Source organism: Oncorhynchus nerka, linkage group LG22, assembly GCF_034236695.1.
Source record: "Oncorhynchus nerka isolate Pitt River linkage group LG22, Oner_Uvic_2.0, whole genome shotgun sequence".
Classification (NCBI taxonomy): domain Eukaryota; kingdom Metazoa; phylum Chordata; class Actinopteri; order Salmoniformes; family Salmonidae; genus Oncorhynchus; species Oncorhynchus nerka.
In genome coordinates, this window is record NC_088417.1 from 96,158,945 (window position 1) to 96,181,989 (window position 23,045).

The 23,045-nt window shown below is 44.4% G+C and overlaps 1 protein-coding gene across 5 annotated transcripts in view; it reads right to left on the bottom strand.

The window, feature by feature from the left end:
* Positions 1–23,045, bottom strand: part of mapk10 (mitogen-activated protein kinase 10) — a 150,057-nt gene that overhangs the window by 1,064 nt on the left and 125,948 nt on the right. For all 5 annotated transcript variants that reach the window (XM_065007616.1, XM_065007615.1, XM_065007618.1 and 2 more), the window contains 2 exons: positions 12,474–12,537; positions 9,076–9,153 (listed from right to left, as the gene is read on the bottom strand). In XM_065007616.1, coding sequence (XP_064863688.1) covers positions 9,076–9,153; positions 12,474–12,537 — 142 coding nt within the window. The remainder of the gene's footprint in view (positions 1–9,075; positions 9,154–12,473; positions 12,538–23,045) is intronic.

The window sequence follows — 23,045 nt, forward strand, 5'->3', positions numbered from 1 at the left end:
CACAACCCAATGTTACACAATCAGTCACAACACAACCCAATGTTACACAGTCAGTCACAACACAACCCAATGTTACACAGTCAGTCACAACACAACCCAATGTTACAGTCAGTCACAACACAACCCAATGTTACACAGTCAGTCACAACACAACCCAATGTTACACAGTCAGTCACAACACAACCCAATGTTACACAGTCAGTCACAACACAACCCAATGTTACACAGTCAGTCACAACACAACCTAATGTTACACAGTCAGTCACAACACAACCCAATGTTACACAGTCAGTCACAACACAACCCAATGTTACACAGTCAGTCACAACACAACCCAATGTTACACAGTCAGTCACAACACAACCCAATGTTACACAGTCAGTCACAACACAACCCAATGTTACACAGTCAGTCACAACACAACCCAATGTTACACAGTCAGTCACAACACAACCCAATGTTACACAAGGAACCGTACGTGTTTACAAATCACAGTGACAAACCAGACATGAGAGAGGCAAGTTAATAAGGCTGTTCGCTCTCTCCTCAGAGACAGTAACAGAACAAGTTAAGGCTGTCCTCTCTCTCCTCAGAGACAGTAACAGAACAAGTTAAGGCTGTCCTCTCTCTCCTCAGAGACAGTAACAGAACAAGTTAAGGCTGGGGTCCACTGTCCTCTCTCTCCTCAGAGACAGTAACAAGACAAGTTAAGGCTGGAGTCCACTGTCCTCTCTCTCCTCAGAGACAGTAACAGAACAGGTTAAGGCTGGGGTCCACTGTCCTCTCTCTCCTCAGAGACAGTAACAGAACAAGTTAAGGCTGGAGTCCACTGTCCTCTCTCTCCTCAGAGACAGTAACAAGACAAGTTAAGGCTGGGGTCCACTGTCCTCTCTCTCCTTGGAGACAGTAACAGAACAAGTTAAGGCTGGGGTCCACTGTCCTCTCTCTCCTCAGAGACAGTAACAGAACAGGTTAAGGCTGGGGTCCACTGTCCTCTCTCTCCTCAGAGACAGTAACAGAACAAGTTAAGGCTGGAGTCCACTGTCCTCTCTCTCCTCAGAGACAGTAACAAGACAAGTTAAGGCTGGGGTCCACTGTCCTCTCTCTCCTTGGAGACAGTAACAGAACAAGTTAAGGCTGGGGTCCACTGTCCTCTCTCTCCTCAGAGACAGTAACAGAACAGGTTAAGGCTGGGGTCCACTGTCCTCTCTCTCCTCAGAGACAGTAACAGAACAAGTTAAGGCTGGAGTCCACTGTCCTCTCTCTCCTCATAGACAGTAACAAGACAAGTTAAGGCTGTCCTCTCGCTCCCCAGAGACAGTAACAGGACAAGTTAAGGCTGTCATCTCTCTCCTCAGAGACAGTAACAGGACAAGTTAATGCTGTCCTCTCTCTCCTCAAGAGACAGTAACAGGACAAGTTAAGGCTGTCCTCTCTCTCCTCAAGAGACAGTAACAGAACAAGTTAAGGCTGGGGTCCACTGTCCTCTCTCTCCTCAGAGACAGTAACAGAACAAGTTAAGGCTGGGGGTCCACTGTCCTCTCTCTCCTCAGAGACAGTAACATAACTAGTTAAGGCTGGGGTCCACTGTCCTCTCTCTCCTCAGAGACAGTAACAGAACAAGTTAAGGCTGTCCTCTCTCTCCCCAGAGACAGTAACAGAACAAGTTAAGGCTGGGGTCCACTGTCCTCTCTCTCCTCAGAGACAGTAACAGAACAAGTTAAGGCTGGGGGTCCACTGTCCTCTCTCTCCTCAGAGACACTAATACTAAGATTCTATTTAAAGGTCCCTAAAAGACCTTTCCATATTCTGTGTGTTCAGTAGCAGCATGTCAAAGTAAAAGAGATGAAACGGTTAATAAACAGGCCAGAGCATGATAATCAGTTCTAAACGGGTCCAATTGAAAGGACTCTCCGGCTTCTTATTATAATACGCAGAAGTCAAGACGTCGTCCTTCATCTTCCCCTTTTAAAGGATCAGACAGGGCTATTTCATTTCATTTCACAGCAAATGGATCCATCTATCATTGTTCTCTTCCCTTTTCCCTGTCTTTCTTTGGCTTTTTAGATTCAAATAAATCTGATTGAGTTGGTTCTGTTTTCCAAGATGTATTCTAGGCTATACCAGAGACTAAGGTACCAGAGCCAGATATGGTAGACTAAAAGCATTTGCAGGAAATAAATAGATGAGGGAACATCTAGTTAAAGAGTAGGATAGAAAACTGAAGAGAACATTATTTAAGCAGGTAGGAATACAGAAGGCATTCTGTTATTATGTAATAACTCCCATAGAGAACAGTTTTATCCAGTGCTCGACTTGGGCAGAAGCTCACCGGAGCCAAGTACAGGCACCTCAAATGTTCTACTGCTTGAGCTCCTGTTCCTCTTCTAGAATATTAGCTCAAAAGTATTGTGGAGCTCCTGTTCCTCTTCTAGAATATTAGCTCAAAAGTATTGTGGAGCTCCTGTTCCTCTTCTAGAATATTAGCTCAAAAGAATTGTGGAGCTCCTGTTCCTCTTATAGAATATTAGCTCAAAAGAATTGTGGAGCTCCTGTTCCTCTTATAGAATATTAGCTCAAAAGAATTGTGGAGCTCCTGTTCCTCTTATAGAATATTAGCTCAAAAGAATTGTGGAGCTCCTGTTCCTCTTCTAGAATATTAGCTCAAAAGAATTGTGGAGCTCCTGTTCCTCTTCTAGAATATTAGCTCAAAAGAATTGTGGAGCTCCTGTTCCTCTTCTAGAATATTAGCTCAAAAGTATTGTGGAGCTCCTGTTCCTCTTCTAGAATATTAGCTCAAAAGTATTGTGGCGCTCCTGTTCCTCTTCTAGAATATTAGCTCAAAAGTATTGTGGAGCTCCTGTTCCTCTTCTAGAATATTAGCTCAAAAGTATTGTGGAGCTCCTGTTCCTCTTCTAGAATATTAGCTCAAAAGTATTGTGGAGCTCCTGTTCCTCTTCTAGAATATTAGCTCAAAAGTATTGTGGAGCTCCTGTTCCTCTTCTAGAATATTAGCTCAAAAGTATTGTGGAGCTCCTGTTCCTCTTCTAGAATATTAGCTCAAAAGTATTGTGGAGCTCCTGTTCCTCTTCTAGAATATTAGCTCAAAAGAATTGTGGAGCTCCTGTTCCTCTTCTAGAATATTAGCTCAAAAGAATTGTGGAGCTCCTGTTCCTCTTCTAGAATATTAGCTCAAAAGTATTGTGGAGCTCCTGTTCCTCTTCTAGAATATTAGCTCAAAAGTATTGTGGAGCTCCTGTTCCTCTTCTAGAATATTAGCTCAAAAGTATTGTGGAGCTCCTGCACCTAAATATAAAACAGTACCGGCACCTATTTCAGTCTACTGGTTTTATCTAGACTTAAACACTACATGGCCAAAAGTATGTAGACACCCCTTCAAATTAGTGGATTTGGCTATTTCAGCCACACCCATTGCTGACAGGCGAATGGCCATTGTTGGCAGTAGAATGGCCTTACTGAAGAGCTCAGTGACTTTCAACGTGACACCGTCATAGGATGCCACCTTTCCAACAAGACAGTCAACAAGTCAAATTTCTGCCCTGCTAGACCTGCCTCGGTCAACTGTAAGTGCTGTTATTGTGAAGTGCAAAAGTCTGGCCACACAAGCTCATAGAACTGGATCACCGAGTGCTGGCAATCCGTCGGACGAATCTGGGTTTGACGGATGCCAGGAGAACGCAATCTGCTCTAATGCATAGTGCCAACTGTAAAGTTTGGTGGAGGAGGAATAATGTTCTGGGGCTGTTTTTCATGGTTTGGGCCCCTTTAGTTCCAGTGAAGGGAAATCTTAACACTGCAGCATACAATAACATTCTAGATGACCTGTGCCTTTCCTGTTTCAGCATGACAACGCCGCTGTGCACAAAAAGAGATCCATACAGAAATGGTTTGTCAAGATCGATGTGGAAGAACTTGACTGGTCTGAACAGATCTCTGACCTCAACCCCATTGAACACCTTTGGAGTTAATTGGAATGCCTACTGCAAGCCAGGCCTAATCAGCCAACATCAGCGTTTGTACTTGTAGTTATCATGGATCTCCATTAGTTCCTGCCAAAGCAGAAGCTACTCTTCCTGGGGTCCAGCAAAATTAAGGCAGTTTATACAATTTTAAAACATTACAATACATTCACAGATTTCACAACACACTGTGTACCCTCAGGCCCCTACTCCACCACTACCACATATCTACAATACTAAATCCATGTGTATGTATAGTGCGTATGTTATTGTCTGTGTGTGTGTGTGTGTGTGTGTGTGTGTGTGTGTGTGTGTGTGTGTATGCGTGTGTGTCTGTGCCAATGTTTGTGTTGCTTCACAGTCCCCTCTGTCCCATAATGTGTTTTTTTATCTGCTTTTTTAAATCACATTTTACTGCTTGCGTCAGTGTCCGACCTGACTAATGCTCTTGTGGCTGAATGGAAGCAAGTCCTCGCAGCAATGTTCCAGCATCTAGTGGAAAGCCTTCCCAGAAGACTGGAGGCTGTTATAGCAGCAATGTTCCAGCATCTAGTGGAAAGCCTTCCCAGAAGACTGGAGGCTGTTATAGCAGCAATGTTCCAGCATCTAGTGGAAAGCCTTCCCAGAAGACTGGAGGCTGTTATAGCAGCATTGTTCCAGCATCTAGTGGAAAGCCTTCCCAGAAGACTGGAGGCTGTTATAGCAGCAAAGTTCCAACATCTAGTGGAAATCCTTCCCAGAAGACTGGAGGCTGTTGTAGCAGCAATGTTCCAGCATCTAGTGGAAATCCTTCCCAGAAGACTGGAGGCTGTTATAGCAGCAAAGGGGGGACCAACTCCATATTAATGCCCATGATTTTAGAGTGAGATGTTCAACGAGCAGGTGTCCACATACTTTCTGCCATGTGTATCACTGCCTCATAATCCACAGTCACTAAGTCTGTAGTGTCACATACCACATGTCCTCCACACGGACACCTTTCATCTACTCGAGAGGAAACGATCCCACTCGATCCAGAGCATACCAAAATGGTGAGGTGATTTGTACAAAAGACATCCACTGTGCAGGTGGACCATAAATCTCCTGTTTATCAGGCGGGTGGTTAATAAAAGGACAATGGGAGACATTTCAGCTGACCACCAATAAAACGAGAAGCTAAATCACAATTTATGGCTCAAACGTCGATTGTATCCAACCCCACAGTGGCAGGTTTACTCAGAGACAGAGCAGTAGGAGGAGATATCCGGTGCTCACAATGTGGCTTCTACATCAATGTAAGTTAACTGTGTATTCTTCAAGGACAAAATAAACATATAAAACCATTCTAAGGTTTGAGAATCCTGTATCAAACATGACACGTCATCTTCGCAAAATTTCAAAGCAATTCTGGAAATCAATTTTTTTTAAACATATTTTTGGGAGGGGGAAATTCTGAAATAATCTAAGATGACCTAAATGCTTTATTCTACATATATCCTCCCATATAGAAATGTTGCCAAAGAACAGTAACCAACACATAAAACACATTGCATTTGCATCCATCCACAACCAGTATAGTAGATTGTTCACTGTGCCTGCCAAGCGGTCATCTATTTCTCCTGACTCTACCTGGGTCTGTGTAGAATGACAGGTGGTTTATCACTCAACCCTAAAGTTGGTTCTGCCTCCTGGCTGGCTATGTGGTGGTTTATCACTAAACCCTAAAGTTGGTTCTGTCTCCTGGCTGGCTATGTGATCTCTGAAAGCCCTGAGCCAAGTACTGCTGAATGGCAGTGCTCCAGAGCCCGGTACTGCTAATGCTGTGAAATACTGCCGTCTGGGACTCTTCAGCACTGCGTCTGTTCTCTGCTCGCCTCAGCACAAGGGCTACCCATCTGCTTAATTGCAGGGAGAGAGAGGGATGGAGAGAGGGAAGGAGAGTGAGGTAGAGGGATAAGGGGGGGAGGGAGAGAGAGAGAGAGACAGAGAGAAGGAGAGTGAGGTAGAGGGATAAGGGAGGGAGAGAGAGAGAGAGAGAGAGAGAGAGACAGAGAGAGAGAGAAGGAGAGTGAGGTAGAGGGATAAGGGAGAGAGAGAGAGAGAGACGGAGGGGGAGGGAGACAGTGACAGTATCACACTGCAGATTTAACCCCTTCCAGGCCACTGTCCCCTTAACAGAAGGACAAGGAAGTCTGTAGACACTGAGAAATCCCCAAATACAACTTCCATAGTGACACTTTGTACAGTATAAAAACGCTCTCTGCCAAGAACAGCTGAGGACAACGACCGAGGCAAGTTGTTTTCCTCTCAGCAGCACTAGACTGGACTGACGCCATAATGTTACCAAATCTGTGCCTGCATGACTCCACACCGCCCTCAAGTGGCCATTCAAGGGAATTGACACTACCCATTTTACAGAACATATTTATAGGGCTGAAAATATTGATCAAATAAGACATCTTAGAAGGCTCAGAACGAGAGAAATTCTAGTGTTTCTCTGGAAGAGCAAGGACCAAAGACCCCAGCTTTAATTCATGATGTGTTACAGTACAGATGTGAAACTTCATAAGTAATAAATAAACACTGAGTGTACAAAACATTAAGAACACCTGCTCTTTCCGCGACAGACTGACCAGGTGCAAACTATGATCCCTTATTGATGTCACCTGTTAAATCCACTTCAATCAGCGTAGATGAAGGGGAGGAGGCAGGTTGAAGAAGGATTTATAAGCCTTGAGAAATGGATTGTATGTGTGCCATTCAGAGGGTGAATAGGCAAGACAAAAGATTTAAGTGCCTTTGAACGGGGTAATGGTAGTAGGTGCCAGATGCACCGGTTTGTGGGAGAACTGCAAAGCTGCTGGGTTTTTCCACACTCAACAGTTTTCCATGCGTATCAAGAATGGTCCACCACCCAAAGGCCATCCAGCTAACTTGACACTGTTGGAAACTGTTGTAAGCATTGGAGTCAACATGGGCCAACATCCCTGTGGAACACTTTGGACACCTTGTAGAGTCCATGCCCTGACGAATTGAGGCTGTTCTGAGAGAAAAGGGTTTTTGGGGGGTGACACCCAATAATAGAAATGTGTTAGTAATATTTTGGACAATCAGTGTGTATATATATATATACACTGCTCAACAAAATAAAGGGAACACTAAAATAAACATCCTAGATCTGAATGAATGAAATATTCTTATTAAATACTTTTTTCTTTACATAGTTGAATGTGCTGACAACAAAATCACAGAAAAATTATCAATGGAATTCAAATTTATCAACCCATGGAGGTCTGGATTTGGAGTCACACTCAAAATTAAAGTGGAAAACCATACTACAGGCTGATCCAACTTTGATGTAATGTCCTTAAAACAGGTCAAAATGAGGCTCAGTAGTGTGTGTGGCCTCCACGTGCCTGTATGACCTCCCTACAACGACCTGCCTGGGCATGCTCCTGATGAGGTGGCGGATGGTTTCCTGAGGGATTTCCTCCCAGACCTGGACTAAAGCATCCGCCAACTCCTGGACAGTCTGTGGTGCAACGTGGCGTTGGTGGATGGAGCGAGACATGATGTCCCAGATGTGCTCAATTGGATTCAGGTCTAGAGAACAGGCGGGCCAGTCCATAGCATCAATGCCTTCCTCTTGCAGGAACTGCTGACACACTCCAGCCACATGAGGTCTAGCATTGTCTTGCATTAGGAGGAACCCAGGGCCAACCGCACCAGCATATGGTCTCACAAGGTGTCTGAGGATCTCATCTCGGTACCTAATGGCAGTCAGGCTACCTCTGGCGAGCACATGGAGGGCTGTGCGGCCCCCCAGAGAAATGCCACCCAACACCATGACTGACCCACCGCCAAACCGGTCATGCTGGAGGATGTTGCAGGCAGCAGAACATTCTCCACGGCGTCTCCAGACTCTGTCACATGTGCTCAGTGTGAACCTGCTTTCATCTGTGAAGAGCACAGGGCGCCAGTGGCGAATTTGCCAATCTTAGTGTTCTCTGGCAAATGCCAAACGTCCTGCACGATGTTGGGCTGTAAGCACAAACCCCACCTGTGGACGTCGGGCCCTCATACCACCCTCATGGAGTCTGTGTCTGACCGTTTGAGCAGACACATGCACATTTGTGGCCTGCTAGAGGTCATTTTGCAGGGCTCTGGCAGTGCTCCTCCTGCTCCTCCTTGCACAAAGGCAGAGGTAGCGGTCCTGCTGCTGGGTTGTTGCCCTCCTACGGCCTCCTCCACGTCTCCTGATGTACTGGCCTGTCTCCTGGTAGCGCCTCCATGCTCTGGACACTACGCTGACAGACACAGCAAACCTTCTTGCCACAGCTCGCATTGATGTTCCATCCTGGATGAGCTGCACTACCTGAGCCACTTGTGTGGGTTGTAGACTCCGTCTCATGCTACCACTAGAGTGAAAGCACCGCCAGCATTCAAAAGTGACCAAAACATCAGCCAGGAAGCATAGGAACTGAGAAGTGGTCTGTGGTCACCACCTGCAGAACCACTCCTTTATTGGGGGTGTCTTGCTATTTACCTATAATTTCCACCTGTTGTCTATTCCATTTGCACAACAGCATGTGAAATTTATTGTCAATCAGTGTTGCTTCCTAAGTGGACAGTTTGATTTCACAGAAGTGTGATTGACTTGGAGTTACATTGTGTTGTTTAAGTGTTCCCTTTATTTTTTTGAGCAGTGTATATAGCCTATATGACCTTTTCCATAGAGTAGGGGGACAGCAACCTTTTTAATCAATGCACATGAATCACTTACTCAGATACTCCATACAGATATTACTTTTCAAATGCCTAAATGTGTACATCAATACCATTCAAATACAGATTTATCATTGTACACACACACACACAAAACACGTATGGTTGGTCCAAAAATACCAAATCTACAGTTTAAATCGATACTTTTACATACAGATATAATTACTCATGTACAAATCATACACTGCATGTCTCGGAAAAACAAGACGAGAGACAAAGACGAATGGTGGTCAACGTACGGATGAATTTCTCTGTTACAAAGAAATGTCCAGTGAGTGATTATATTCATAATTCAACTTACAGAGGGGACTAGGTTATGCACTGAGAGTACCTGAGGTAGAGGGTTGTCCCTTCACCACCCCGTTCCTCGTCCTCTCCTCAAAGTTCATCACCTCTTTGTAGATTAGTTCTGGAAAGTGAGATTGAGAGAGAGAGAGAGAGAGAGAGAGGGAGGGAGGGAGGGAGAGAGAGAACGAGGGAGAGAGAGAACAAGAGAGAGAGCGAGAGAGAGAGCGAGAGAGAGAGCGAGAGAGAGCGAGAGAGAGAGCGAGAGAGAGAGCGAGAGAGAGCGAGAGAGAGCGAGAGAGAGGATAGAGCGAGAGAGCGAGAGAGAGGATAGAGAGAGCGAGAGAGCGAGAGAGCGAGGGAGAACGAGAGAGCGAGAGAGAGAGCGAGAGAGAGCGAAGCGAGAAGCGAGAGAGAGAGCGAGAGAGAGAGCGAGAGAGAGGCGAGAGAGCGAGAGAGAGAGCGAGAGAGAGAGAGCGAGAGAGAGCGAGAGAGAGAGCGAAGAGAGAGCGAGAGAGAGAGCGAGAGAGAGAGAGAGAGAGAGAGAGAGAGAGAGAGGCGAGAGAGAGAGAGAGAGAGAGAGAGAGAGAGAGAGAGAGAGAGAGAGAGAGCGAGAGAGAGAGAGCGAGAGAGAGAAGAGCGAGAGAGAGAAGCGAAGAGAGAGATAGAGAGAGGCGAGAGAGAGCGAGAGAGCGAGAGAGCGAGAGAGAGCGAGAGAGAGGATAGAGAGAGCGAGCGAGAGAGCGAGAGAGCGAAGAGAGAGAGAGAGAGAGAGCGAGCGAGAGAGAGAGGATAGAGAGAGCGAGAGACAGAGCGAGAGAGAGAGCGAGAGAGAGAGAGAGAGAGCGAGAGAGAGAGAAGAGCGAGAGAGAGAGAGAGAGAGGATAGAGAGAGCGAGAGAGCGAGAGAGCGAGAGAGAGCGAGAGAGCGAGAGAGAGAGAGCGAGAGCGAGAGCGAGAGAGAGAGCGAGAGAGAGAGAGAGCGAGAGAGAGAGAGCGAGGGAGGAAAAATTGTGGAGAAAAAATAATCTTTCAAATAGCAGCAGAGAAATCTATTGTGCTCTACTAGTCCATTCTATGAGTCTAATTACCATGGCAACAAATAAACTGGAAAAGTTATTATACAAACTCAAATAGAAAATGAATGAGTAGACTGTATTGTTGGCCAGCTTCAAAAGACCAATCAGTGGAAAAAAAAGATTAGAATTGGTCTGCCTGTGTAAACGCAGCCAATATACTCCTCAGATAGAGGCCTCCTTAGCAATATAATTACAACATACCTACAGTTGAAGTCGGGAGTTTATATCCACCTCAGCCAAATACATTTAAACTACGTTTTTCACAATTCCTGACATCTAATCCTACTGTAGTAAAAATTCCTTGTCGTAGGTCAGTTAGGATCACCACTTTATTTTAACAATGTGAAATGTCAGAATAATAGAGAGAATGATTTATTTCAGCTTTTATTTCTTTCATCACATTTCCAGTGGGTCAGACATACACTCAATTAGTATTTGGTAGCATTGCCTTTAGATTGTATATCTTGGGTCAAACGATTAGCCTTCCACAAGCTTCCCAGAATAAGTGGGGTGAATTTTGGCCCATTCCTCCTAACAGAGCTGGTGTAACTGAGTCAGGCTTGTAGGCCTTCTTGCTCGTACAAGCATTTTCAGTTCTGCCCACAAATGTTATAAAGGATTTAAGGTCAGGTCTTTGTGATGGCCACTCCAATACCTTGACTTTGTTGTCCTTAAGCCATTTTGCCACAACTTTGGAAGTATGCTTGGGGTCATTGTCCATTTGGAAGACCCAAGATTTTTTATATTTTAATTTCGTTTTTAAATTTTACCCCATTTTTTCATCCCAATTTCGTAGTATCCAATTGTTTTTAGTAGTTACTATCTTGTCTCATCGCTGCAACTCCCATACGGGCTTGGGAGAGACTAAGGTCGAGAGTCATGCGTCCTCCGAAACACAACCCAACCAAGTCACTCTGCTTCTTAACACAGCGTGCATCCAACCCGGAAGCCAGCCGCACCAATGTGTCGGAGGAAACACAGTGCCCCTAGCGACCTGGTCAGCGTGCACTGTGCCTGCCACAGGAGTGCGCGATGAGACAAGGATATCCCTACCGGCCAAGCCCTCCCTAACCCGGACGAGGCTAGGCCAATTGTGATTCGTCCCATGGACCTCCCGGTCGCGGCCGGCTGCGACAGAGCCTGGGCACGAACCCAGGGTCTCTACTGGCACAGCTAACACTGTGCCTTAAACCACTGCATCCCCCGGGAGGCCCTGGAAAACCCAAGATATAACCATACTTTAACTTGGTCACAAATGACTGATGTCTTAAGATGTTGCTTCAATATATCCACATAATTTTCCTACCTCATGAAGCCATCTATTTTGTGAAGTTCACCAGTCCCTCCTGCAGCAAAGCACCCCCACAACATGATGCTGCCAGCCCCGTAGTTCACAGTTGGGATGCTGTTCTTAGGCTTGCAAGCCTCCCCCTTTTTCCTCCAAACATAACGATGGTCATTATGGCCAAACAGTTCTATTTTTGTTTCATCAGACCAGAGGACATTTCTCCAAAAAGTATGATCTTTGTCCCCATGTGCAGTTGCAAACTGTAGTCTGGCTTTTCTATGGTGGTTTTGGAGCAGTGGCTTCTTCCTTGCTGAGCGGCCTTTCAGGTTATGTCGATATAGGACTCGTTTTACTGTGGATATAGATACTTTTGTACCCGTTTCCTCCAGCATCTTCACAAGGTCCTTTGTTGTTGTTCTGGGATTGATTTGCACTTTTCGCACCAAAGTACGTTCATCTCTAGGAGACAGAACATGTCTCCTTTCTGAGCGGTATGATGGCTGCGTGGCCCCATGGTGTTTTTGTTTGTACCATTGTTTGTACAGATGAACGTGGTACCTTCAGGCGTTCGGAAATGGCTCCCAAGGATGAACCAGACTTGTGTAGGTCTACAATTTTTTTTCTGAGGTCTTGGCTGATTTCTTTTAATTTTCCCATGATGTCAAGCAAAGAAGCACTGTTTGAAGGTAGGCCTTGAAGCACATCCACAGGTACACCTCTCCAATTGACTCAAATTATGTCAGTTAGCCTACTGGAAGCTTCTAAAGCCATGACATCATTTTCTGGAATTTTCCAAGCTTTTTAAAGGAACAGTCAACTTAGTGTATGTATACTTCTGACCCACTGGAACTGTGATACAGTGAATTATAAGTGAAATAATCTGTCTGTAAACAATTGTTAGAAAAATTACTTGTGTCATGCACAAAGTAGATGTACTAACAGACTTGCCAAAACTATAGTTTGTTAACAAGAAATTTGTGGAGTGGTTGAAAAACGAGTTTTAATGACTCCAACCTCGGTGTATGTAAACTTCCGAATTCAACTGTATATGATATGATATGATATATGATATGTTTACCTTTCCATTCATCGATGGAGTGTTCTCTCTCATCCAGCTGCTTGTCGTAGATAGCAGGAGGCGGCTGGAGGGAGAAACACAAGGATGACTGTGTCTGCTGAAGCCGGTTTTAGCTACGGCTAAGAGATGAGTGACACCTAAGCACTGCCAGTATCATGAAAACGTTTAAATAATATCTTAAAAACACTTTGAAGTTTCTACATTAAATGGCACAAGCTCTAAACATACGCAACACTAGCCATATTTACACAGATACACAGAAATATGTTTTATTCATATTTGAACCTTTATTTAACTAGGCAAGTCAGTTAACTTCTTTGGGACTGGGGGCAGTATTGAGTAGCTTGGATAAAAAGCTGCCCAGAGTAAACTGCCTGCTACTCAGCCATAAAAGCTAGAATATGCATAGAATTAGTAGATTTGGATCAAAAACACTCTGAAGTTTCTAGAACGTTTTGAATGATGTCTGAGAGTATAACAGAACTCATATGGCAGGCAAAAACCTGAGACAAAATCCAACACGGAAGTGGGAAATCTGAGGTTTCTAGTTTTTCAAGTCATTGCCTATCAAATATGCAGTGTCCATGGGGTCATATTGCACTTCGTAAGGCTTCCACTAGATGTCAACAGTCTTTAGAACCTTGTTTGAGGCTCCTACACTGAAGGAGGGGGGAATGAGAGCTGATTGAGTCAGGGCTCTGCCAGAGTGGCATGAGCTGATCACGCGCACACACGTGAGAGCGGTCTGCGTTTCATTTCTGAAGACAAAGGAATTCTTCGTTTGGAACACTATTGAAGATTTATATTAAAAACATCCTAAAGATTGATTCTATACATCGTTTGACATGTTTCTACGGACTGTAACGGAACTTTTTGACTTTTCGTCTGGACCTAAACGCGCAAACAAAAAGGAGGTATTTGGACATAAATGATGGACTTTATCGAACAAAACAAACATTTATTGTGGAACTGGGATTCCTGGGAGTGCATTCCGATGAAGATCATCAAAAGTTAATATTTATAATGCTATTTCTGACCTCTGTTGACTCCACAACATTGCGGATATCTGTATGGCTTGTTTTTGTGTCAGTGCGCTGTACTCAGATTATTGCATGGTGTGCTTTTTCCGTAAAGCTTTTTTGAAATCTGACACAGCGGTTGCATTAAGGAGAAGTGGATCTAAACATCCATGTATAACACTTGTATCTTTTAGCAATGTTTATTATGAGCATTTCTGTAAATTGATGTGGCTCTCTCAAAATCACCGGATGTTTTGGAACTACTGAACATAACGCGCCAATGTAAACTCAGATTTTTTTATATAAATATGAACTTTATCGAACAAAACATACATGTATTGTGTAACATGAAGTGCTATGAGTGTCATCTGATGAAGATCATCAAAGGTTAGCGATTCATTTTATCTCTATTTCTGCTTTTTGTGACTCCTCTCTTTGGCTGGAAAAATGGCTGTGTTTTTATGTGACGAGGTGCTGACCTAACATAATCGTTTGGTGTGCTTTCGTCGTAAAGCCTTTTTGAAATGGGATACTGTGGCTGGATTTACAACAAGTTTATCTTTAAAATGGGATTTCTGTTGTTTTGAATTTGGCGCCCTGCAATTTCACTGGCTGTTGGCGAGATGGGACGCTACCGTCCCACATATCCCAGAGAGGTTTAAGAACAAATTCTTATTTACAATGATGGCCTACCCCGGCCAAACCCTCCCCTAATCCGGACGCCCCTGGGCCAATTGTGCGCTGCCCTATGGGAATCCCAATCAGCACCGGTTGTGATACAGCCCGGGGTCAAACCAGGGTCTGTAGTGACGCCTCTAGCACTGAGATGCAGTGCCTTTAGACCGCTGTTCCACTCGTGAGACCTTAAATATGAGTTCAGCAAATCAGCAGCTAGAATACAGATCAGTGATATACCCTCTATACCAGTGGTCTCAACTCCGTCCCTCTAGGACCCCCAACAGAACACATTGTCATTGTAGCCCCAGACAAACAACACCAGATTCAACTCATTGAGGGCCTGATGATTAGTTGACAAGTTGAATCAGGTGTGTTTGTCTGGGGTATAGGACAGGAGTATAGCATAGGACAGGAGAATATAGCATAGAACAGGAGTATAGCATAGAACAGGAGAATAGTATAGGACATGAGTATAGGCCATGAGTATAGGCCATAAGATAGCATAGGACAGGAGATTCTAGTCATGAAATCTATGCAGCCTACTCAATCACTTTTTATAGCAGTTTACAGGCCTCCTGGGCCATACACAGCGTTCCTCACTGAGTTCCCTGAATTCCTATCGGACTTTGTAGTCATGGCAGATAATATTCTCAATTTTGGTGATTTTAATATTCACATGGAAAAGTCCACAGACCCACTCCAAAGGGCTTTCGGAACCATCACCGACTCAGTGGGTTTTGTCCAACACATCTCCGGACCTACTCAGTGCCACAGTCATACTCTGGACCTAGTTTTGTCCCGTGGAATAAATGTTGTGGACCTAATGTTTTTCCTCATAATCCTGGACTATCGGACCACCATTTTATTACGTTTGCAATCCCAACAAATAATCTGCTCAGACCCCAACCAAGGATCATCAAAAGTCGTGCTATAAATTCTCGGACAACCCAAAGATTCCTAAATGCCCTTCCAGACTCCCTCCACCTACCCAAGGACGTCAGAGTACAAAAATCAGTTAACCACCTAACTGAGGAACTCAATTTAACCTTGCACAATACCCTAGATGCAGTCGCACCCCTAAAAACAAAAAACATTTATCATAAGAAACTAGCTCCCCGGTATACAGAAAATACCCGAGCTCTGAAGCAAGCTTCCAGAAAATACCCGAGCTCTGAAGCAAGCTTCCAGAAAATACCCGAGCTCTGAAGCAAGCTTCCAGAAAATACCCGAGCTCTGAAGCAAGCTTCCAGAAAATACCCGAGCTGTGAAGCAAGCTTCCAGAAAATACCCGAGCTCTGAAGCAAGCTTCCAGAAAATTGGAACGTAGTAAATGGAGCTCCACCAAACTGGAAGTCTTCCGACTAGCTTGGAAAGACAGTACCGTGCAGTATCGAAGAGCCTTCACTGCTGTTCAATCATCCTATTTCTCCAACTTAATTGAGGAAAATAAGAACAATCCCAAATGTATTTTTGATACTGTTGCAAAGCTAACTAAAAAGCAGCATTCCCCAAGAGAGCATGGCTTTCACTTATAAATTCATGAACTTCTTTGAGGAAAAGATCATGATCATTAGAAAGCAAATGACGGACTCCTCTTTAAATCTGCGTATTCCTCCAAAGCTCAGTTGTCCTGAGTCTGCACAACTCTGCCAGGACCTAGGATCAAGGGAGACACTCAAGTTGTTTAACCCTATATCTCTTGACACATTGATGAAAATAATCAGCGCCTCTAAAACTTTAAGCTGCATACTGGAACCTATTCCAACTAAACTACTGAAAGAGCTGCTTCCTGTGCAGTTTGTCTCTGTGGATGGTTTGTCCTCTGACAAATCAACTGTACATTTTTGTGTTCCTCAAGGCTCCGTTTTAGGACCACTACTGTTTTCACTATATATTTGACTTCTTGGTGATGTCATTTGGAAACATAATGTTAACTTTCACTGCTATGCCACACAGCTGTATATTTCGATGAAACATGGTGAAGCCCCAAAATTTCTTCTAGATTAGACTACTGCAATGCTCTACTTTCTGGCTACCTGGATAAAGCAATAAATAAACTTCAGTTAGTGCTAAACACGGCTGATAGAATCTTGACTAGAACCAATTTTTTTTATCATATTACTCTGACCTGTTCACCGGATGTGCTACCTGTCCCAGACCTGCTGTTTTCAACTCTAGAGACAGCAGGAGCGGTAGAGATACTCTGAATGATAGGCTATGAAAAGCCAACTGACATTTACTCCTGAGGTGCTGACCTGTTGCACCCACGACAACTACTGTGATTATTATTTGACCCTGGTGGTCATCTATGAACATTTGAACATCTTGGCCATGTTCTGTTATAATCTCCACCTGGCACAGCCAGAAGACAACTGGCCACCCCTCATAGCCTAGTATTGGACAGGAATGTAGTATAGGACAGGACTACAGCATAGGACATGAGTATAGTATAGGACAGGACTATAGTATAGGACAGGACTATATCATAGGACAGGACTATAGCATAGGACAGGACTATAGTATAGGGCAGGAGTATAGTAGAGGACAGGAGTAGAGTATAGGATGGATATAGATGACAGGAGTATAGTATAGGGCAGGAGTATAGTATAGGGCAGGAGTATAGTATAGGACAGGACTATAGTATAGGGCAGGAGTATAGTATAGGACGGATATAGATGACAGGACTATAGTATAGGGCAGGAGTATAGTATAGGGCAGGAGTATAGTATAGGGCAGGACTATAGTATAGGGCAGGAGTATAGTATAGGACAGGACTATAGCATAGGGCAGGAGTATAGTATAGGAGAGGAGTATAGTATAGGACCGGACTATAGCATAGGGCAGGAGTATAGTATAGGACAGGAGTATAGTATAGGACGGATATAGATGACAGGAGTATAGTATAGGACAGGAGTATAGTATAGGGCAGGAGTATAGTATAGGGAAGGAGTATAGTATAGGACAGGACAGGAGTATAGTATAGGATGGATATAGATGACAGGAGTATAGTATAGGGCAGGAGTATAGTATAGGGAAGTATAGTATAGGACAGGGTATAGTATAGGAGTATAGGACAGGAGTATAGTATAGGGCAGGAGTATAGTATAGTATAGGACAGGACTATAGTATAGGGCAGGATATAGATATAGATGACAGGACTATAGTATAGGGCAGGAGTATAGTATAGGGCAGGAGTATAGTATAGGGCAGGACTATAGTATAGGGCAGGAGTATAGTATAGGACAGGACTATAGTATAGGGCAGGAGTATAGTATGGGAAAGGAGTATAGTATAGGACAGGAGTATAGTATAGGATGGATATAGATGACAGGAGTATAGTATAGGGCAGGAGTATAGTATAGGACAGGAGTATAGTATAGGACGGATGTAGATGACAGGAGTATAGTATATGTGACGACCCTCCCACTCTGTCTGCCGTATTCTCTCTGTTATTTCCTTATTAGGATGCTGGTGGGCGGAGTTGGGAGGGTCGTCAGCTACATGGGAAACACCTGGGCCCGGTGTCTCCCAGGATAAATACACCACTTCCCCATTCATGGATGAGACTCTCTCCATGCAGACACCTTTGTAGATTGTGTTGTGGTTCTTGGCCGTTTGTTTGCTTTGGCACCTTTCAACACCCTGCATTATCACATTCATGCATGCAAAACACTCACTTACACTACTGATTACTGATTACACCATTGTATATTATATTTATTTGCTTTAGTTAAATAAATATATATTTTGCTACTCCTTATCTCCACGTTGTCTCCCTTTGTTACGGGCTTTGGGCCGGTTCGTGACAAGTGGGGGCTCGTCCGGGATCTTTGAACTACTGGTTTGGGAGACCGTGGAGGTACGTGTTTGCATATTGTGGTTGAGTTTGATAGGCCCAGTATTGGTTGCCTTTGTGGTTTGGTTTGTGTGCTGCGTTGGAGAGAGATAATGGTTAGTTTCCAGGCCCTGCCTAGCCTGTAAACTCTTGTTCTACTTTCTGTTGGGAAGTCAGTCTGAGGTGAGTAAATCGGCTGTGTACCTCGGTAGGAGATTGTGTAGGGTAGTGAAACTTGCTACCCGGAGCTATAGCCTTTTTCCCCTGATAGGTTTAGCGACGTGTTTCATTTTTTTGGAATATGTTGGGCATGGTTAATGTTTGTTATTTTTGTGTGGTGTCTGTGGACTGAGCAGTTGTCTCGGGGGCACATCCGTGGCTTGGTGGAATTTGCCAGCATGCTGGGGAGTTCTATTTCCTTGCCAGCGGGCTACAGTGCGTAAATTCCCACCGCAAATCTGCACGAAGACTAGTGTTGAGTTATTGTAGGTTTTGGGGAAGCTCCGTATCTCATCTCTCTTCTGTGGTACTCAGGGTGATTGTCAATTCTCGGGTTGTGGTCTGGTGTGCTCAGCAGAAGGGAAGAGCGAGAATTTTTTTTTTGTGTGATTATGGCGTCTTATGTAGATAAGTTCATTCGCTCTCCATCAGAGGAATTGTTAGATTTAGGTACTAAAGAACAGCTGTTAAAGGTCGCGGAACACTACAAGGTTGAGATTAGTGATAAACGTCTAAAGAATTCTATTGGGTTGATATTGAAGGCCAATCTGATGGAGAGTGGTATTCTTGAAGTTACCACTGGGCCAGCCTCTGCTGAGGATTTGTCGTCTCCCCATAACGTTACAATGGACATTCCATCGGTTAGTCCTAGTAGCCTTCTTTTTGAACAGCAGAAAGAACTGCTTTTGTTACAGCTGGAGCATGATCGTGAGAAGAGAGAGCATGATCGGCAGCATGATCGTGAGAAGCTAGAGCATGATCGTGTAAAATATGAAAAGGAATTGGCATTTAAACAAGAGATGGAGCGTGCTAAAACCAAATTGCAACAAGAACGTATAAAGTTGGTTAGGGAAGGAAAGATCTCAGGGGAGAGTTTGTTTTGGGAAGGTGACCCAGATTTACCTAGGGGTAGTTCCGCTTTTGGTCGTGCCCCAGAGACATTTGATATTGTTGGGAACTTACGGTTATTTCCTCGGTTTAATGAAAGGGACCCCGAGACATTCTTTTCGTTGTTTGAGCGGGTTGCTGACGCTAGGAGTTGGCCTGATTCTGACCGCACTTTAATGTTGCAGTGTGTGCTGACTGGTAAAGCGCAGGAAGCATATTCAGCTCTTAGTGTACACGATAGTGCCAGTTATGATAAAGTTAAAACAGCTGTGTTACAGATTTATGAATTGGTCCCTGAGGCTTACCGCCAACGATTTAGAACTTTAAAAAGGGATGATAACCAAACTCATGTTGAGTTTGCGCGACAGTTGTCTTTACAGTTTAATCGCTGGTGTTCCGCCTCTGCAGTTGTGACTTTCAAAGGGCTGTGTGATCTGATTATGTTAGAGCAATTTAAGGACACAATTCCTGATCGTATTGCCACGTATATTAATGAACAAAGTAAAGAATGTTGCTGAAGCTGCAGTTTTGGCAGACGAGTATGTGTTGACTCACAAAAGTGTCTTTGCAGAACCCCGTATTCGGAAAGAGTGGGGGCGTTCGGATAGATTTGGGCTTCGCTCACCGAGATACTTTGGTTCTCGGGCAGAGTTCTATTCAACTAGGGTTGAACCTGACTCCCATGGTAAAGCTGACTTTGGGCAGGAGTGTCACTACTGTCAAGGTTCAGGTCATTGGAAAAACGAATGTCCACTTCTCAGGTCAAGGGGTGCTTACGCTAAATCTAAGCCTACTGCGTTAGCTGCACCTGTTCCACATCAGTTCATTCATGACTCATTTCCTCAGGCCCAGGAGAATGTGAAAGTCCATATTGATCCAGACTATTTACCTTTCATTACAGAAGGTTTTGTGTCTATGTTAGGAAGTAAAGACCTTGTGCCAGTGAAGATCCTGAGAGACACAGGTGCCTCTGAATCATTTGTGTTGGAGTCTGTGTTACCCTTTTCTGCTGAGACTGATTCGGGGAATAGTGTTCTAATTAGGGGAATAGGTTTGAACACTCTGTCAGTTCCATTGCATAAACTGATGTTGGATTGTGGGCTGGTGAAGAGTGAAGTTGTTGTGGGTGTGCGTCCTTCATTGCCTATTGAGGGTATCGATGTTATCCTTGGGAATAACTTGGATGGTGAGCGTGTATGGCCTGTCGTGTTTCCATCTCCAGTGGTTTCCACTAAGCTGTCATTTGTTGGGATTCCTGATGAGAGTGTACAGAGTTTCCCAGAGGTGTTCTCTGCGTGTGCAGTGACACGTTCTATGAGCCGTGGCGAACTGGTCACTGCGCCGACTAATGATAATAATACAAAGTATGTCACTGTTTTCCCTGCTATCCCGTTATCTATAACCCGCTCAGATCTAATCAATGCGCGGGATGACCCACGTTGGAAGAGTTGCGTGATCAAATTGTGCCTATAGAACAGTTGGGAGATGTCGCCCATGGCTATTTTTCCAAGAGGATGTCCTGATGAGAAAATGGGTGTCTCATGATAGTGTTTTTTTCTGGGGAGGCAATTAGTCAGGTTGTTGTACCAGTTAAGCTTCATGAGTTGGTGTTGGAAACTTCTCACAGCGACGTTGCTGGACATATGGGGGTGAGGAAAACCTACAATCGCATATTAAGACATTTCTTTTGGCCTAGATTAAAGAGGGATGTTTCTGATTTTATCAAAACTTGTCACACCTGTCAATTAACTGGTAAGCATAATCAAGCTATTAAACCAGTACCATTATTTCCTATTCCTGTACTCAGCCAACCTTTTGAGTATCTGATTATTGACTGTGTGGGTCCTCTGCCTCGTTCTAAAAAGGGTAGCAGTTACCTGTTCACTGTGATGTGTCAGACCACCCAGGTTCTTCAACAGCTCCATATTAAACACAATTTGTCTAGCGCCTATCACGCGCAAAGTCAAGGAGCACTGGAACGTTTCCATCAAACACTTAAGTCTTTGTTGAGAGCTTATTGTACTGAGATGGATAAGGATTGGGAGGAGGGGTTGCCTTGTTTACTGTTAGCCGCTAGGGAAGTTTCACAGGAGAGCACAGGTTTCAGTCTAAATGACCTTGTGTTTGGACATAGGGTGCGTGGACTTTTATCTGTTCTCCAGGATGACTGGAAGTCTCCCGAGCCTCCTCAGTCCCTGTTATCGTATGTGTGTGATTTCCGGCGACGGCTGTACACCGCTGGTGAAATGGCTAAAGAGAAGTTATCATCTTCACAGGAGAGGATGAAGGGCATATTTGATCGCCGAACTGAGCCTCGTCACTTTAGTCCAGGTGACCAGGTTCTTGCTCTGCTGCCAATTGTTGGTTCTCCTTTTCAAGCCAAGTTTCAAGGTCCATATACAGTGGTGCGCCAGTACACTGAGCAAATTTATCTAGTTGCCACTCCAGAACGGAGGAAAGCACACCAGCTGTGCCATGTAAATCTGTTAAAACCCTATTATGCACGTTCCTCTGAGACTGAACAGTGGGATTCTACAGAGGACGGTAAACCTGTTCTTTTGGCTGATACCGTTGTTTCCTTGGGTTCTTGTCGTGCTAGATCTGTGCATGAGGAGGAAGATGTTCCTGGTCCTGACGATTGTATATTGCAGGGTAGATTGAAAATTCAGAAACACTGGATATTTTAGACAGTCTTCTCACTCACCTACCTGTTGATGGGCGGAAAGAGATGGTTGGTCTGATTCAGAGATTTCCAAGTTTGTTTTCTGATACACCTACACGTACAAACTTAATAGAACATGATATTGACATTGGAGGTGCTGACCCCATTCGTCAGCGGTTCTATAGAGTTTCTTCAGAGAAACTACGTTGTCTGGATGCTGAGGTCAAGTACATGCTGGAGAGTAAGATAGCAGAGCCTTCTTTCTCCAGTTGGGCTTCTCCCTGTATCTTGATCAGGAAACCGGGGATGGAACAAACCGTTTTGTACGGACTACCGTAAGATAAACAGTGTCACAAAGCCAGATTCATTTCCTCTTCCTCGGATGGAGGACTGTGTTGATCAAGTCGGTGCAGCTAAGTTTTGAGCAAATTTGACCTGTTAAAAGGCTATTGGCAGGTGCCACTGACGAGTAGGGCACGTGAAATCTATGAATCGCTGGAAGTGACTATGAATCGCTGGAAGTGACTATGAATCGTTGTGAGTTGTAAAATTAAGAAGGACCCTGATGTTCTTTTCGTTGGAGCTTGTAGCTGTTGGTCGTTTGTGCCATGTTACTGAATGTTTACATGACTGACCATTGTTTCGGGTTGTCATGTTCTATCTTTCCTGTCTGTTCCCTCCTGGTCTTGTGTTCTTCTTTCCTCTTAAATATTGCTTCCTATGCATAAAAGGTTGCTGAGGTCTGAGGAGGAGGTTGGTTGGTGCAGGTGGAGGTGTGAACACATAACCCTCGTCAATTTGGGACGCAGAGGCCTGTGTCAATTTGGGACGAGGCCAGTATGTTGTTCCGGGGTCCTTGTTGGTCCCCGGTTTTATGGGGGATGTGACAGACCCTCCCACTCTGTCTGCCGTATTCTCTCTGTTATTTCCTTATTAGGATGCTGGTGGGCGGAGTTGGGAGGGTCGTCAGCTACATGGGAAACACCTGGGCCCGGTGTCTCCCAGGATAAATACACCACTTCCCCATTCATGGAGGAGACTCTCTCCATGCAGACACCTTTGTAGATTGTGTTGTGGTTCTTGGTGGCCGTTTGTTTGCTTTGGCACCTTTCAACACCCTGCATTATCACATTCATGCATGCAAAACACTCACTTACACTACTGATTACTGATTACACACACCATTGTATATTATATTTATTTGCTTTAGTTAAATAAAATATATATTTTTACTCCTTATCTCCACGTTGTCTCCCTTTGTTACGGGCTTT